The sequence below is a fragment of the Aspergillus alliaceus genome (assembly GCF_009176365.1).
Source record: "Aspergillus alliaceus strain CBS 536.65 unplaced genomic scaffold BDW43scaffold_13, whole genome shotgun sequence".
In the NCBI taxonomy this organism is placed as follows: domain Eukaryota; kingdom Fungi; phylum Ascomycota; class Eurotiomycetes; order Eurotiales; family Aspergillaceae; genus Aspergillus; species Aspergillus alliaceus.
The window spans coordinates 207635-223447 of NW_022474696.1; the positions used below are offsets into that span (position 1 = coordinate 207635).

Below are 15813 nucleotides of genomic sequence, written 5' to 3' on the forward strand. Positions count from 1 at the left end.
AAAATGCTTCTTATCCTACATTACTCTTGAGACCTGTGCTTTGGCTCCCGACTAGCCCATATGTGACTTCCAGTATGGGCCGATCCCATCATGGCTGCACGAGGTGCAAACGTCGACGGCAAAAGTGTAGTGAAGAGAAGCCCAGCTGTAAGCGCTGTCAAGATGCCGGCGCTCTATGTAATTATGCAATTGTGTTAAAATGGGAAGGCCGAGTTCCCCGTCGTGACGAGCCAAAGCGAGCTGGAAATAGAAGCAGCAAAAGCCGTACGTCTGTCGCCCATTGCGGACAGGGATATACTTACTGACAATGCTGGTGGTATCACCAAGGGTAGTCGTATCTCCTACAAAAAGTCCAACACCTCCTGCTGAGTTCCAGGGGATCAACTACCTAGATCCCCTGTCTGGATTACCATATACTCATAGGATGCTGTTACACCACTTTGTTACCAAATGTTCTCTCGTTGCATGCCACCGGCATATCCGCACCCAAATCTGTGACATGATCTTCCCAATGATTCTACAAATTCCTTCCCTGATGTTTGCAACAATTGCCCGATCTGCTCTTCATCTAAATACGTTGCGACGCCCAGAATTGGTCGATTTTGCTCTAGAAGAAGATGTTTCCAGTTTTATGGCAAAAAGCTTACAATGTCTCCGTCAAGAGCTCCAAACAGCAGATCCGAAGACGAGATTCTCGCTTTTGCCCACCATCCGGACGTTATTTATCTGTGAGATCTATTCCGGCAAAGCAGACAACTCTTGGCGCATTCATATGGAAGGGGCGAAGGCGCTCATCGAATCAACCAGAACTAACATCTCCCAGGAAAATCTCGAATCCGATGCAGTTCACCATTGGATATCGATTAGATGGTTTGAGTCAGTGCAGTCACTCGCAGCGCTTACACAGCACATTCAACATGAAGAGCAATGGCAGCGTGGCCCTCGACCGCTGCTTTGCGATCAAGGGGAACAAAGTGGGGTTCTAGACTTGTATAGTGGCTACACCATAGACCTCGATGCTGTATTTAGAGAAATTGGTGCTGCTGCATGGGAGCGTCAACAGCTAGATAACATGCCAAATAATGGGTCACAGCTCCTCGAAATGAATCTAAGGAACCGGGCAAAGTGGCTAGAGCATTCCGTTAGAGCAATGATTTCGCGTGACAGTCGAATGGGGCCCGCGCTTGCTCCAGATACTTCGCTCTCTAAAGAAGAGGCTACGCAGTTTTCTGTCTGCAATCTGGCATATCAATACTCTGCCTTGATCCATATTTATCGCCGAGTTCAGAAGCTTCCCTCTTCAGCAGCGAACGTACAAGATTGTGTTCGGAGGATCCTGGATACTGTTATTGGAATTTTACCTGTCAGTGAACTCTCGCCGTGGGTTCTATTGACCACACCCATTTTTACAGCCGGGTAAGCGCTCCTAACACGAACCGGTATTCTGGATCTAACTGTCATATAAACAGACATGAGGCAATGGGCGAGGATAGAATCAAGGCGAAAGGCTTACTCGTGAAACTTTATGAGAAACTAAAGATACGAAACACCTTGAGATCAGCTCACATTCTGGAAGCAAGCTGGAGCGGGAATTTATCGGAAATGATAAATCCAACAGGTAAGCAGAAATTTCGTGTCATTTAATCTCTATATTTAACTCATATTGCAAAGGTAACGACCACGTGCTGGACTTCATTCCATACTGAACCAGTCCCAGGAGATGCCACTCCACTGTGGAATCCAACGTTCGTGTACTATATAGAACTCACATATCCCTTCCTTTCCATACACTCATCCCCATTGACAAATCTGACAACCATTGTTGCTAGTACATCAACCGGCGTCAGCATCTGCTGGCCTCCCGCCGGCATTAGAGCCAACAGATACACTGGTCCTCTGTGTTGGGGGTTACTACGTAGATCTCAGAGTCACTATATCCGATGGAAGTATCGACTAGGCACCCGCTGAACAGAACTGTTCTATGGGAGGAGAACCCTTGTAAATTGGCAAAATCAACCTCCTTCATTCCCTAGTCAATATGAACTAACGGAAAGCAGCAACAGTCCGCTTCACCCACATCATCGACTCGACCGGCGTCTTAAGGTCCTGACGAAGGTGTCTTCACCAAACTTCCAAACGGCGACGACCTCGAAACCGGCACCATGGCTTGTCCGCATCTCGGGGGCCGGCTCGCGCCTTACGAGGAAATCTGGCACGATCTTCCAGCTCCACCGCTGGGAAGCATCTCATGGATTCTCCAGAGCGCTGACGACGGTGGGAAGTCTCTTTTAGGGAAGTTTGGGAGGTACTATCTTGTGCTGAGTGGGAAAGAAGGACGAGATTTGTCAGCCCTGAGAGAGGAGTGGGATGCGGAGAAAAGCCGTTGGGATGCTAAGTATAGGATTGGAAGTCTGAATGACCTGCACTCAATGAGCCGTGATGGCTGGGAAGATTTCAAGGGAGAACGCGGGTGGAAGGCTGGAGAGACGGCTGTGGTAGGAATGCGGAAACTTTGCGTGAAGGCCATATGTCTGTCTGCGCGAATACAAATAAATGCGGAGATAATATGGCCTATTATTTTAGGGATGGTGCCCCCTTTCATCACTCTGACTCTCTGAGTGGATCGAATAAAGGTACACGTACTCGCAAGCAGTATCCGCCATTACTCACAAGTTCCGCCATACCAGCTACCTAACACCAACTGCCAGGTTAGAGTAGATTTGTAGTTTAACGCTGCGTTATTGGTTTCTAGTTTGGAAAGAAGTTGAAAACTAGCCCATCTTAAGGGCTCTGCGAAGCTGAAGACCAAAAAGCGACATAAGCATCGACATGCACCAGATAAATCTATAAATGCCGTTTAAGCAATGAAAATAACAAGACATAGTGCTGCAAAATGTGAGATTGATATCAATATTCGTGGGCACGCAGGTTCATTCAGCAAAAGTAGATATCGGCCAAAGTTACCACCCGCTCGCTATATAGGAAATAGTGAGTTTAATCACAGGAAACTTCTAAACACACTTCAAGGCCGTCCTTTATATAGTTTGATGTAGGATAATAATTCAATAATTCTAGATAAAGGTAAATGATTAAGGCAAGTGTGGTGATATCACATGAGGGCTATTCTACAGCGACCAATCAGATCAAAAAACAGTGAAAGTTCTAGGTGCTATAGACTTTTGTAGTAGACAGTACTATGGAAACTACAACTATTATTGAATGATGGATCTGGATAGAAGATATATTTAGCTACGAGGCGTGTCAAATCATACGCCTTCTCAATATGGACTGGACATTAGGGATTGTATTCCGAAGCTACTAGTCTCAAATCTACAAGATAGAATATAATTAGTCAATAAGTATATTTCTGCGACGTCTACACGCCATTTTATTATCCCTTCTACCATCAGGATCGAACGAATTCGAGAAGATATCATGACGCCATATTGGGGGATCCAAACCGAGGTTTCCTGCCGAAAGGGAGATGGCCATGCTACAACAGAAAATCGAATAATAGTCGGCAATCAACGGACTCGGTAACAAGGAAAAAGTAAGTCTTTTGAAATTGAGCCATTGCCGAGATTCTAGGAGAGGAAAGGTCTAACACTACGGTTTAGAAACCCGTGGTGCAAACCATAGATAGCGGAAATAAAGTTTTTCGTTTTTCATTTCATCGCAATGCACCTATTTCCGCGGATATATCCTCGGCATAGAAGGGTGGATCTCGCATTTTTCGAGTCTATCAGAACTCCCGCGCCTTTACCGCCATTGCAACATGAACTAAACCCCGGACAAAACCCTTTAAGCCGACTTGCGAGCCTCACGGCCCTTGGCCGAACGAGCCAGAATGTCCTCACGGTCCTTGTCGAGGTGGAGCTTGGTGATGATGACGTTGGAGGGGTGGATGGGGAGGGGAACGCTCTGGCCGTTGCTCTTGTCGCGGTTCACGTTCTGAATGTGGACAGCCCACTTCAGTCTTTCGAAAACGTTAGTTGATTGATCGCGACCAGCGCAGTTGAAGAAGTGCCAGCCTACCTGTAGACGCTGGTGATCTTGCCCTCACGACCTAGTCATGATGTTAGTATCTTTCGTTATATCAGGTCTAGGTGTCTTCAAGTACCCTTCTGGCTTCCACGCTGGATCAGGACTTCGTCGTCCTTGCGGATGGGGATGGAGCGGACCTGTCGAGAACTGCGTCAGAACTGTGCGCGTTGACCATTTCGTGTTCATATAAATTTCCAAGTCGTCGATGTTGCTTCCTCCCATCTCCCTCCCAATCCCAATGGGAGGGACAGGGTTCATGCCACATCCACTTTGACTTCGAGGGGTTTGCAGATCGCTTCGGTGTTATTTGAACGTACATTGTACCTGTGGAAACATGTACGGTTAGTATTCGAGTCAAGACGAGTACGGAAAGGGAGTCGTCACTTTTCAGCCAATTCCTTGGAGAGGCGAGCAGACAGGATCACACGGCGCTCGGAGGCTGCATTTGCATTAACATTTGTTCAAACAATTTCTTAAAAAAAGACTCACAGGGCGCGCTGAAGTGCGCCTTTCTGGACTTGCTCCGGGAAGAGTGAAGGCCTAAGACGATCGAATTATTAGCATACTCCGTCGGATTGAGGGTCTTGCGGGCCTTCTCCAGAGCCTCCTGCCGGATGAAGCCATCCCCAGTATCCAAGACCAGATATATTGACGCATAGAAATCGAATGGGTAGCGGGTATTTACTCTTGTTGATGACGGCCATTTTGAGGGTGAACGGTTGTCGCTGGGGTTGTTGTCGGCGTGGTCCGAATCTTCAAAAAACGACTTTCGTGATCAAAAATCCAGATGGGCCGTCGTTGTGCGGTCGGTCACCTGATGGCCCGCTTAGGCTAGGGCTGGGTTCGGCCTTATGATTGGCTGCTACGTGCGTCCGTTCACGTGATGATTTCATAGATCGCAACTTGACTTTGGACTCTTTGATAAGAGCAGACAACAATTGTCCTGGATATCCCAGTCTTGGGAGGAGTTTAATGCTTGCACCTTAATTCGGACTACTCATAATATACGCGCGACCAATCAGCCACTAACTTGCAGCGAGAAAACCTGCCATGGACGGTTGGCAACCCGTACCTTAGTCATAAGAAGGGGGACGGACCATTGGACAGCTCTTCGGCTGTATTAGGTTGTATGAGTCCTGGGGCGACGATAGAGAAGAAAAGGGCCATGGGGAATAAGGGCTCCAGCGCTCCGCCTGGCCCTCTTTTCCAAGACAAACAGTTCTGGTTATCACAAAATGTCCCCCAAAGAAGTAGATTCAAAGAGCTCATTCAGGTATTCACCTTAATCCGACCTCCTAGCGTTGTTGCTCTGACGCGTCTATAGCAACATGGGGGTATCATTAGGCTCCACGAGAAGGATGCAGATATTAAATTAGTCGATCATACCAGGAAGAATCTCCCACCGGATACGTGAGTGGACTGCATATATATTTATCAAAGTTTTGTTTTTCATAGTTTGTTTGTTTGCTTTCTTTTACCTCGAGTTACATATGCTAACGGTTCGCAAGATATTCATATCGATATGTCGAGTGGTCTGTCAAGAATGGACAGTTGGAAGATCTTGAAAAACACAGAGCTGGTCCATCTGCAGCTCGCCCCGTCGGGGCCACACATATCCCAACCAGAAGCCATAGGCTCCCGTTCACTCTGGAAGACGACCAGTATCTCTGGGACTACATGGCAGACTATGAAAAAGTCCCAAACGCCCGTATTCAGGGTAATAGGATTTATCAGGAACTTGCCGCAAAGGTAATTTATCATTTGACATCCAGAATCAAGTGAGCTATATACTTTTGAGCTTTACGACTTATCCTTCCATAGAACCCTAGACACACATATCAGTCATATCGTGATCGTTATTTGAAGAGACTCCGTGGGCGGCCGCGTCCGGGGGCTATGCGAAAACCAGATCATCCCGCTTCCACGGCGGGGGACAGCCGCAGAGAATCCTCAGGGCTAGAACGAACTCCACCAGAGTTACATAGGGAGCAATACCAAGACGATCCCCCAGCTGCTCATATTACAGCGGGTAGAAAACGAAAGCGAATCCCGGAACCCAGTATCGATCATGAATTGGACGGAACGCGCCTCATGAGCCAAAAGAAGAGAGCGATTGATAAACCACCCAAAGATACCACCCCTGTTCCGATATATACACCACAGACCAAGTCCCCAAACATTCAAGGAGGTCCGATTTCAGCAAATGCAATAATTAATGAAACACTTAGCGCTCTGTATCCTAACACGAACACACCAGGACCTGTACAGCCCCAAGAATCACAATCTCTGGCCCACGATCCAGACAACACCATCGATCCTTTGTTTCTTGAACTGCCTTTTCTACCATCAAGCCCAGATCCTAGACCCGAAGATCCGATTGAGAAAGATATCGACGCATGGATTGATGATCGTCTGCGGATAGGGAAAGCAGATAACGAGGAGCAAATAATCGAGGCTTTGTGCTGCACCAGCATGGACCCATATCTAGCCGACAAGGTTCTAGACTATCTGGTTGCAGGAAAAGGTATCCCCGATAATATGGCCGGAGTATGGACAGCTGAGGACGATGAGTGTATTGAAGCAGAAGAGACCCGACCCATCGAACGGGTCTTGAAGAAGCATGGCTCGGAATCCTTCAACAGCCGGTGGGAGTATCTTAGGATGGCAAAAGCCGCTGGCCTCGATCGCGCAGACGGGTAAGATTCTGAAGCATACATATATCGAGCAAACCCAAAGTACAATGATCGAAGGCGAGGAAATGGTTGTTAGCCCAGAATATCCGATAGACGATGGGAGAGCCCTGAGCTATTATGTCAATGGTTTCCTCCCCTTTTTTTCTTTTCTCTCTCTTTCCCCTTTACTTTTTGCTCTCCAGCTACCGAGATACCAATTGTCAATCAAAGGATAAATTGAGACCACCAACGAAACGCCCATTTATGCACTGATCCAACAGTATCATCTAGCAAAGATACTGCCTTTCACCTCTTAGGGATATAGGCAAAGATCTTGTTTTAAACCAATTACAAACCGAGCCTAGAAATGGTATACACGCGCGCACGCACATAAAACAAAGGAGAAAAAAGAGGCAGACGGGCGGTATAAGATTGATTCGAATTCAAGCCTCCTTGAAAACCCTAATAACGATTAGAATCATACAAATATTGATAATAGATAGGATAACTCACAAATGCTCCTCATAAAATTTAAGCATCTTCTAAACGTTAGTGGGTATCTCGAAAGATTGATTGGGGACTAAACTTGCCTTTTTCGGACACTTATCATAACAGGTCTCAAGTGAAACCTTAGACTTCTTCCCATTTTTCCAATGAAGATACGCAATTAAATTCGAAGTTCCAGGTTCACGTAGGATTGTGTCAATATTTTGAACTTCATTCTCCCAGTTCTTCGACCGGGGTACCCATTCGGGCAACTCTGTATCATCTTCACCTGGAGTTTCGGTGGCATTGTCTGCTCGGGACTTTCGTCGTCGTTTAGGTTCGGCCTTTTCTGGCGTTTGCTTCGGCCCTGTCATCGGCTTCCGTTTCCTTGGCCGGGGCTTTTCAGGTCGGCCTCCCTGGGTACGGTAGTATTCTTCTACCAGATCTTTTGCGCCCTCCCTAATAGAAATTAATTGGTACCGAACCCGGAAGCTAAGGGCGCGCCAGGACATACAACAAGTTCTCCTCCGGCTCCATTGTCTGATCTGCAGGGTCATCGTAGCCTTTCCACTTCACTTGTAGGAGGAGATTGCCCTATATCAGAATTAGCTACGGGAGCTCCATTTGCGCTAATGCAATGCGAGATGTTTTTGTGCCCACATTCTTTGCGAAGTCGTGACCGAGAATCTCTTCAACGATATAACTGGTTATGTTAGCGCTGTTTGTCGATTGTCGCAGCGCATCATAACTCACACGCCCTCCTCATCCTCCTCGTCCTCGTCATCATTGTCCTCTTGGTTTTCGGCGTCTGATTTATGGTCCTCTTTCGCGTCATTGTAAGGGATAGATTCCCCGGTCGACTCATCGTCGGAGAGATTTTCTACGGGCGCTATGCGATTGTCAATTCCACATGGCATCTTAGGCGCATCAAGTATCTTCATCACTCACGGGGCATTGTTCGACGGAAAGGAGACGCCAAAGCTAAGATGCGGGAAAACAGCTTGAAGGATTTGGTGAAATTGAGCGGGAGCTAGTTACTTTGCTGAACTTGTACAGGCTAGCATTAGAAATAGTCGATGATAATTATCGCTCTCGGTGCTTGCTACAATAGCCAAGTCGCGCAGTCGCGTGAAGGCAGAAGGGCGCTATACCCGATATGGAAAGCAGCTCACTAGCCCGACTGGGACATCAGAACCGTCTCCAGAATTTCTAAAAATGAAAGAGTGTTGGTAGCGTCCAGGTCCCTGAACTCCCCACCTCACTTCAATACGGTACTTTGGGGGTTTTTCTTTTCTCTCACCTCCGTGTCACTCACATTTTTCCATCTTTTGAATTTGGACTCCTGCCGTGTGGCAGACCGACAAAAATGGCGATGCGTATGTCTTCGTGCCCCTCATTGGAATTTACTGTACTGACGGGTTCAACCTCCCGTTCTAGAGCTTGATTTATCTCAAGGTAGAATATTTCCACAATATCGATAGCCTATACATCTCGGGAGTTTCGCTAACAGTTCGATAGCTTCTGTGTTGAAAGATGAACAGGGCCGGCCTTTCATCGTCGTTCGAGAGTACGTCACGAATCTACACTTATAAGATGAGGGGGTTACGGCGTTCTCAGGGAAGGTGGCTGATATGCTGGATTTTGATAGCCAGGGAAAGAAGAAGAGACAGCATGGCACCGATGCCGTGAAAGCACATATCGTTGCCGCCAAAACGGTTGCTAACATTGTGAAGACTTCTCTGGTATGACTTAGACGTGGGATCGCCTTTCGACAGCATCTAAAAATGATTTAGGGTCCTCGTGGTCTCGACAAGATTCTTATCTCTCCAGATGGCGATATTACCGTGACCAACGACGGCGCAACCATCTTGTCTCAGGTTCGTCCACCGCGTAGCCGTCGTTCCCCGAAAGATGGCTAACTTGAAGTTTTCTGAAGATGGATATCACAAACAACGTTGCCAAGCTGCTTGTGGAGCTCTCGAAGTCCCAAGATGAAGAAATTGGTGATGGAACAACGGGTGTCGTCGTCCTGGCTGCAGCCATGCTGGAGCAGGCGTTTGACCTGATCGATAAGGGCATCCACCCTATTCGTATCGCAGATGGTTATGATCAAGCTTGCGAGATTGCTGTTGCACACCTCGATAAGATCAGTGATGAAATTCCTTTCACCAAGGAGGACACTTCCAACCTACTCAAGGTTGCCAAGACTAGCTTGGGTAGCAAAATGTATGTCAAAACCGCTCCGGCTATAACGTCTTCACATTTTTCGGCACTAATTCCTTGATAGTGTTTCCAAGTCACACGATCAGTTTGCCAATATTGCTATCGATGCCGTACTCTCCGTTGCAGATCTCGAACGCAAAGATGTCGACTTCGAATTGATCAAGGTTGACGGAAAAGTTGGCGGTTCCCTTGAGGACTCATTACTTGTCAAGGGTGTCATTGTGGATAAAGACTTCTCTCATCCCCAGATGCCCGATGAAGTGAAGGATGCCAAATTGGCAATCTTGACCTGCCCGTTCGAACCCCCCAAGCCGAAGACGAAGCACAAGCTCGACATCACATCGGTCGAAGAATTCAAGAAGCTGCAAGATTATGAGAGAGAGAAGTTCACAGAGATGATCCAACACCTGAAGGACTCGGGAGCCAATTTGGTTATCTGTCAATGGGGGTTCGATGACGAGGCAAACCATCTTCTCCTCCAGAACAAACTCCCTGCCGTACGCTGGGTTGGCGGCCCTGAAATTGAGCTCATTGCTATCGCAACGAACGGTCGGATTGTTCCTCGCTTTGAGGACTTGAGTGCAGAGAAGCTGGGAACAGCTGGTAGTGTCCGGGAGATGACCTTTGGCACCACCCGTGAGAAGATGCTTGTCATTGAAGATTGCGCTAACAGCCGTGCTGTCACCGTTTTTGTACGAGGCAGCAATAAGATGGTCAGTTCAGAGTGTTGTTCGTTCCGCCTTCCACATACTAATATCATCCTAGATCATTGACGAAGCTAAGCGGTCACTTCACGATGCGCTCTGCGTTGTACGTAACCTGGTGCGAGACAACCGGGTTGTGTATGGTGGCGGTGCTGCTGAAATTGCCTGCTCTATTGCCGTGGAAGATGCCGCAGTCAAGGTATGTCACAGCCGTTGTTTTGGGGGAGCCCTCGGGCTAATATAATCTACAGAGCCCAGGAATTGAGCAGTATGCCATGCGCGCTTTCGCCGATGCTCTGGATGCCGTGCCATTGGCACTGGCTGAGAACTCTGGCTTGAACCCTATTGAGACTCTCGCCTCGATCAAATCTCGCCAGGTCAAGGAGAACAACTCGCGGTTGGGAGTTGATTGCATGATGACTGGCAACAACGGTAGGTTTCACAGTCAAAGTGGGAGTAGAAATGGATACTAATACGTTGGTCTGATCTAGATATGAGAGAGCACTTTGCCATTGACCCACTGATTGGAAAGAGGCAGCAGCTCTTGCTCGCCACTCAGCTCTGCCGTATGGTCCTTAAGGTGAGCGCCGCATCTCTGCATCATCCGCGGCCAAGGGGAACTAACGTGGAAGCAGATTAACAACGTCATCATTTCTGGCGATGACGAGCAGGAGTTCTAGATTTCTTGTATACAAGTTCGATTTTGGTGGTCAAAAAGTGAGACTTTCGGTTGTGGTGATTGATACTACACAATTTATGCTATGGGTAATTAGTTGGTCGTCCATGTAAAACATGGCGAATACATAGAAGGTCCGTTGCAACGAATTAAAGAAATGAACTTCAATGATGCTCCTCCCTAGCCTATACATCACGATGTCTTTACTTCTCGAGAGAGGCAAAGGAGCCTGTCTACTACTTCCCAGCATGTAATGCCCGGTATCCTATCTCTAATGCTTAACGCAAGCATTCGAATTCTCCCATCTCATCCTCTTAAGTACTATCTATATATACCACTGCCACGGGTGACCGCCCTAGCCAATCCAAGTCAATAATATACCCCTTTAGGTTCCAATATCCATCACCTGAACCTTCCTAGATGCCTAACGAGAGTCCAGCATCCGTCACCAATAACCACCAGGATAGACCTTCTCAACACCATTGACTCATATAAAAAAAAAAAAACATAAAAATCCTTTCCCCTCCCCTCACTGACGATCAACCAAAATGCTTATCGGTCTCAACACCATGCAATAAGGGAAAATGAACGTAAAGCAAAGTCGAGTCATCCGACTTCCTAATCCGCCCCACTACGGTGCTGTATGTACCTCAAGTCGCGTCCCAGCATTTCGGGCACTGTCCCTTCGGGGAATTAATCTAAAGTGTGCCTGGTCGTCACCCCTTTAATTTTTATTTTTGATTTTACTTTTGATTTTATTTTTATTTTCGGTGATTCGGAGTCATATGACGATGGTACAGTGGTAGTCACTCTGTAGCAGATACCTTCCAGTACGACGCGGCCATGCAGGGGGACCAGGGGCTGAGGTAAGAGTCTTTTATGTTCGGGGAACTCCGATTCTTATGGCTAAGTATGTACTGTACATAGTAGTATCTAGGTATAGGATACAGGGAGAGGTACATACATCACCCGCCTACCATTCTATATCGAGTACAATACTGGATCATATTGGATGGCCCTTGTCCAGAGCTAAGGTAGGAAGCTTTCACTTCTGAATGGCGAAGGACGGGGCGGGCCGGGATGGGATGGGATGGGCTGTTCAGCTTCTTTTTCTTGTCACGATGAGTAAATGAATCAGAGTTCAATAAAGGTGATCAAAAAGATGGTGATGACTGTTTGAAATGCATAATCAGCATCCAGTGGGCAACGTGATTCAGGAGCATTAGTCGTTCCGTAGTATTGTAGGTCACATGGAGGGAAAAAGCTCCATGGATTCCGCTTGTCTCGGCTTATTCGGCGCGAGGGGAAGTAACAAAAAACAAGAAAAGGAAAAGGAAAAGGAAAAGGGGAAAAAAAAGAGAGAAAGAGTCGTACTTTTGGTCCCGCCAGCGAGGTTTTGCATCGCGTGGAAATGGAAGGCCCAATTCCACGGACTCGAGGGGGGTTTTTAGGTAACATGTGAAGGTTCATATACGATGTTGCATACAGATTACTTCACTCTTAGTAGATAAGTACTGTACTATACTCATAGACAGACATGCCGGGAGGGTCACCTGTCACGATGGACAGATCCACTGGTACCATATCTTCGGATTAGTAGGGTGTCAGTCGATCCCAGAACAGAATTGGACAGCTCAGAGTCCGAGCGAGTCATTTGGGGTCTGAAGTGTCAAGTTCTAAGAATAATGATTCACAATGAACATGGCTGATGCAGGATTGAGATTTGTGTAACGGGGCCTGTGGACTATATACGGGTCATGCTATTTCTATTCTTCTCATTTTTATGGGGAGAGGAGCGAGGGGGTAAAAGAGATGGCACGGGAGCAATTCTAATATATTTTTCCATCTAATCTACATACAACACCTAGGGCTAAAAAATATAACGAACGACGGTCAATCAGGACGGACGGATTTGATTTCCTGGCCTGAATGCTGAGACTAAGTTAAACTTATTATTAGTCGGGGAAGATTTGAAAAGGAGAAAGAGAAAATCATCATCCATGAAACGACGAGTAAGAACTGTCCCCTGGATCCCAGGCACAACGATATTCAGATGACCCGGACGTTGGCTGATTTAATGCTTACCATGTGGAGGAACAACAATTTGACACCTCATTCAACTCTTTTTCTCAAACTTCTTCCCCTCCTCCATTCCCCACCGCCTGACTGGACTTGCATGATAATTCTCATTCTAGACCCAGCCGATCCACACATGCCCCCAATAAACGCAGCTGATGTTTCTTTTCCCCGTCACGGTGCCAAATCTCCACCCGATCAGTAACAGCTTCTTCTTCCTCCACCCACCAACCCCCAGATGTCCTGCGCCTGCCTGCCGGTAAGCCTCGCCCCGTTCATCCATCGTTGCCTATCTGGTCTTCCCACCAACCCCCCTTGAATCCCCATGGTTTATTTTTGCATCCATTTCGTCACATGGATGAGAGGAGCATTGACGTGGCCAAGATCTGTTCGCGGCTGCTTAAGACCTGATCCCGTCCGGCGGCACAATAAAGAAACCTTTGCGCTTCTCGTGACAGCGCGAAGACAAAGGCGTCAAACGACGCTGTTCGCAGGGCAAGAGACAGGCGAAACAGTTGGGCATATCTTATCAATGCTGGCTCCATTCTATACCGCTACTTCCCATCTTGGTGATCGCTGTTATCACACGACTGCGGTGAGATATTCGACTTGATGCTTTTCATCAGCGCCTCCCGTGCTTTGCTTTTTATGATTCTTACCCTTATTCCTTTTTGGATTTTTTATTACGGTTTTTGTTCTTTTGACCGGTATGAAATGTCTGGTATGTTGGATTCCTGTTACTGATTCTTTCTCTTCTATTGTATGCTTTGTTTTCTATCAAAAGTACTGGATAAGGTCGAGTGGTTCTAGTTATCATGATCAGTCGTACCATGTATCCAGTATCTCGATAGAAATGCATGAGCTCATCTATGCATTTGGAAAGGCGGAGCTCGACGCTAGAGCGTACAATGGATCCATATTAGCAAGACTCTGTTCTACTTAGACCGGAACAGAGCGGTCCATAGGTTTGGGAGATCCTCGTTTGAAGTATACCGCAACGGTGCGATATATTCTCAGATAGCCAGCGGTAAGACCAACTTGTAGGCTCGACAACATCTATGAGATTTTCCACCTCAACGATTGGCAAACTCAATGCCCGTAAACAAGTGTCAGTAAAGGGAAAAGAGTGTCATCGTAGCTATTGCTATTTGCTCTTCGTTGTGCTTGACACTTCTACCCTGTCCAATAAGGAACCGAGAAGCAGGAACAATCAAATACCAATGCACCCAATCAGGACCCCCCTCAGCCTCGGATTTGGCACTCTTTGACTAACTATTAGCACATAGATACTGGAAATTACTGTAGCCCATAAGTCACATGGTGGAGATTAATGGACGCGTAAGTAGAATCACATATACGGGTCTCCGATCGCTATCAGTGGACCAGGGTAATGTGGGACATTCTCATAAATAATAATTTTTTTTTTTTTAAAAAAAAAACTTCACTCCTAGTAACTGAATCATGATGTATATCCAACGGAGCTCGTCTAAGAATTTAACTGCCGAGTATTCTCCACATGATGCAACGAACAAGAGACCTGACTCATCGGCACTAAACATTCGTAGGACATGAAGAACTCATGGACCCTGGTTATCAAATATTCCAGACCTATCAAATGGCAGGTATATCTACGACTCTGACAATGAACGGCGACACTACCTTAGCATAAGCTCGAGAGACGTGGTGTAGGTATCTCTCAGATGAGAATATGAGGTATATACTACCTCATCACCTGTACAACCTCCAATGTGTGTTGATACAATAATCAACAATCAACACAGTCCTCCCTGCATTCACCACAAATCATGACCTACTGACTTTCCCCCAGCAGTTAAGCCGAGTCAGACCGGAATAACTTCTGAACCTGCATATATTATATATTGAATTGATTGTATAGCGGCCCCCTTACCCACCGATTCCGTTAATGTATGATCGACATGGCGGGTCCAAAGTTAGACTAACAAATCAGCAGGTACTCGGCAAGTAACAGAACATTCCTGTGTTCCCATAAACCTGGACACACTTCAATGCAACGAAATCTACTTCGTTGTTCGGACAAATAAGCCCCCCAATGGGGCGCTGAGGATTACAGAGGTGGTATGTATGTATGGTCGTACGTATCAATGTATGGATACACAGTCTTCGTTTTTTATATGCTTCGTTGTTCCTCGTACCTGATTCCACAGAGGGATTGAATGAATGAATCAAGGGATTTCCGAATCCTCCATGCCTGCCTGCCTGCTACTGCTGCTTCCTTTTTTTTTTTTTTTTTCCTTTCTTTTTTTCTCGCCGACCATCCAGCCAGTTCCCCATGAGCCGGGAAACGAGGGCCTGTCCTACGTGCGCCATTTGTTGTTGGCTGTAAGCGGTGTGAGGCTATCGTGGGCTCCAAACGCCATCAATCTGGGGTATTTAAATTACCCCGTAAACGTGCCGCCGACACCGACCAACAGCTCTTACCTAATTTCACCACCCATGCATCCAATTTATAGACCGACACTTGGAGATGAAGATCCCTGCGATTGCCGTTCATCAAGGAGGGAATGAGATACGATACATCGAAACGGCAAACAGACGACTCTGGAAGAAGGACACGGTCCTCGACGGTGTAAGGAGCAGAGCACGGATCTTCTACGTTGTATATACCTAGCCCTACTATTGCGAATAACAAACAGTCATCCCAAGAATAGATCCATTTATCTCCCTCCATTTCCGCAACTCTCCCTGTTTCAAGGACCATGGAGGTCACAGTCCAACGGCTCCCCTGACTAAGATCGTCCTTTGTTCAGGGTTTAACCCGCGATCCGCGCAACCCTTGCATCCGCCTTAGGAGAGGGGACGAGGGTTAGAGCTAGCCTGCAAGATCGCATAATTGACCACTAGTTCCAATTTCTCGAACAAAGGACAGGTTTCCAATCGGTCTATTTGCTAT

The 15813-nt window shown here is 46.9% G+C and overlaps 6 protein-coding genes across 6 annotated transcripts; 4 read left to right on the forward strand and 2 right to left on the reverse strand.

Annotated features, from left to right (window-relative positions):
* The first annotated feature begins 7 nt into the window (after positions 1–7).
* Positions 8–1909, forward strand: BDW43DRAFT_39825 (Zn(II)2Cys6 transcription factor). The gene is made up of 4 exons (XM_032050009.1): positions 8–264; positions 333–1416; positions 1470–1618; positions 1672–1909. Exons 1-4 carry the CDS (start codon positions 75–77, stop codon positions 1704–1706), a joined length of 1458 nt encoding a protein of 485 aa, XP_031901959.1. The 5' UTR covers positions 8–74; the 3' UTR covers positions 1707–1909.
* Positions 1910–2741, forward strand: BDW43DRAFT_39826 (uncharacterized protein). Its single transcript, XM_032050010.1, has 2 exons — positions 1910–2006; positions 2058–2741. Exon 2 carries the CDS (start codon positions 2163–2165, stop codon positions 2616–2618), a length of 456 nt encoding a protein of 151 aa, XP_031901960.1. The 5' UTR covers positions 1910–2006; positions 2058–2162; the 3' UTR covers positions 2619–2741.
* Positions 2742–3348: 607 nt separating this feature from the next.
* Positions 3349–4793, reverse strand: BDW43DRAFT_270995 (60S ribosomal protein uL24). The gene is made up of 7 exons (XM_032041382.1): positions 4730–4793; positions 4534–4584; positions 4429–4483; positions 4362–4368; positions 4121–4181; positions 4036–4066; positions 3349–3976 (listed from the first exon to the last, which is right to left on the reverse strand). Exons 1-7 carry the CDS (start codon positions 4746–4748, stop codon positions 3802–3804), a joined length of 399 nt encoding a protein of 132 aa, XP_031901961.1. The 5' UTR covers positions 4749–4793; the 3' UTR covers positions 3349–3801.
* A 206-nt stretch (positions 4794–4999) lies between these two features.
* BDW43DRAFT_39919 (putative transcription factor Rap1) lies at positions 5000–6904 on the forward strand. Its single transcript, XM_032050011.1, has 4 exons — positions 5000–5317; positions 5369–5454; positions 5553–5793; positions 5866–6904. Exons 1-4 carry the CDS (start codon positions 5174–5176, stop codon positions 6742–6744), a joined length of 1350 nt encoding a protein of 449 aa, XP_031901962.1. The 5' UTR covers positions 5000–5173; the 3' UTR covers positions 6745–6904.
* A 47-nt stretch (positions 6905–6951) lies between these two features.
* On the reverse strand, positions 6952–8275 carry BDW43DRAFT_39925 (chromo domain-containing protein). The gene is made up of 6 exons (XM_032050012.1): positions 7956–8275; positions 7863–7905; positions 7717–7796; positions 7307–7661; positions 7230–7255; positions 6952–7178 (listed from the first exon to the last, which is right to left on the reverse strand). The coding sequence occupies exons 1-6, from the start codon at positions 8141–8143 to the stop codon at positions 7160–7162; spliced, it is 711 nt and encodes a 236-aa protein (XP_031901963.1). The 5' UTR covers positions 8144–8275; the 3' UTR covers positions 6952–7159.
* Positions 8276–8568: 293 nt separating this feature from the next.
* BDW43DRAFT_299087 (chaperonin-containing T-complex subunit CCT5) lies at positions 8569–10809 on the forward strand (the record flags this gene model as incomplete). The annotated part of the gene is made up of 10 exons (XM_032044672.1): positions 8569–8578; positions 8721–8769; positions 8851–8944; positions 8996–9079; positions 9139–9428; positions 9490–10138; positions 10191–10328; positions 10381–10561; positions 10621–10700; positions 10765–10809. 10 exons carry the CDS (start codon positions 8569–8571, stop codon positions 10807–10809), a joined length of 1620 nt encoding a protein of 539 aa, XP_031901964.1.
* Positions 10810–15813: the final 5004 nt, after the last annotated feature.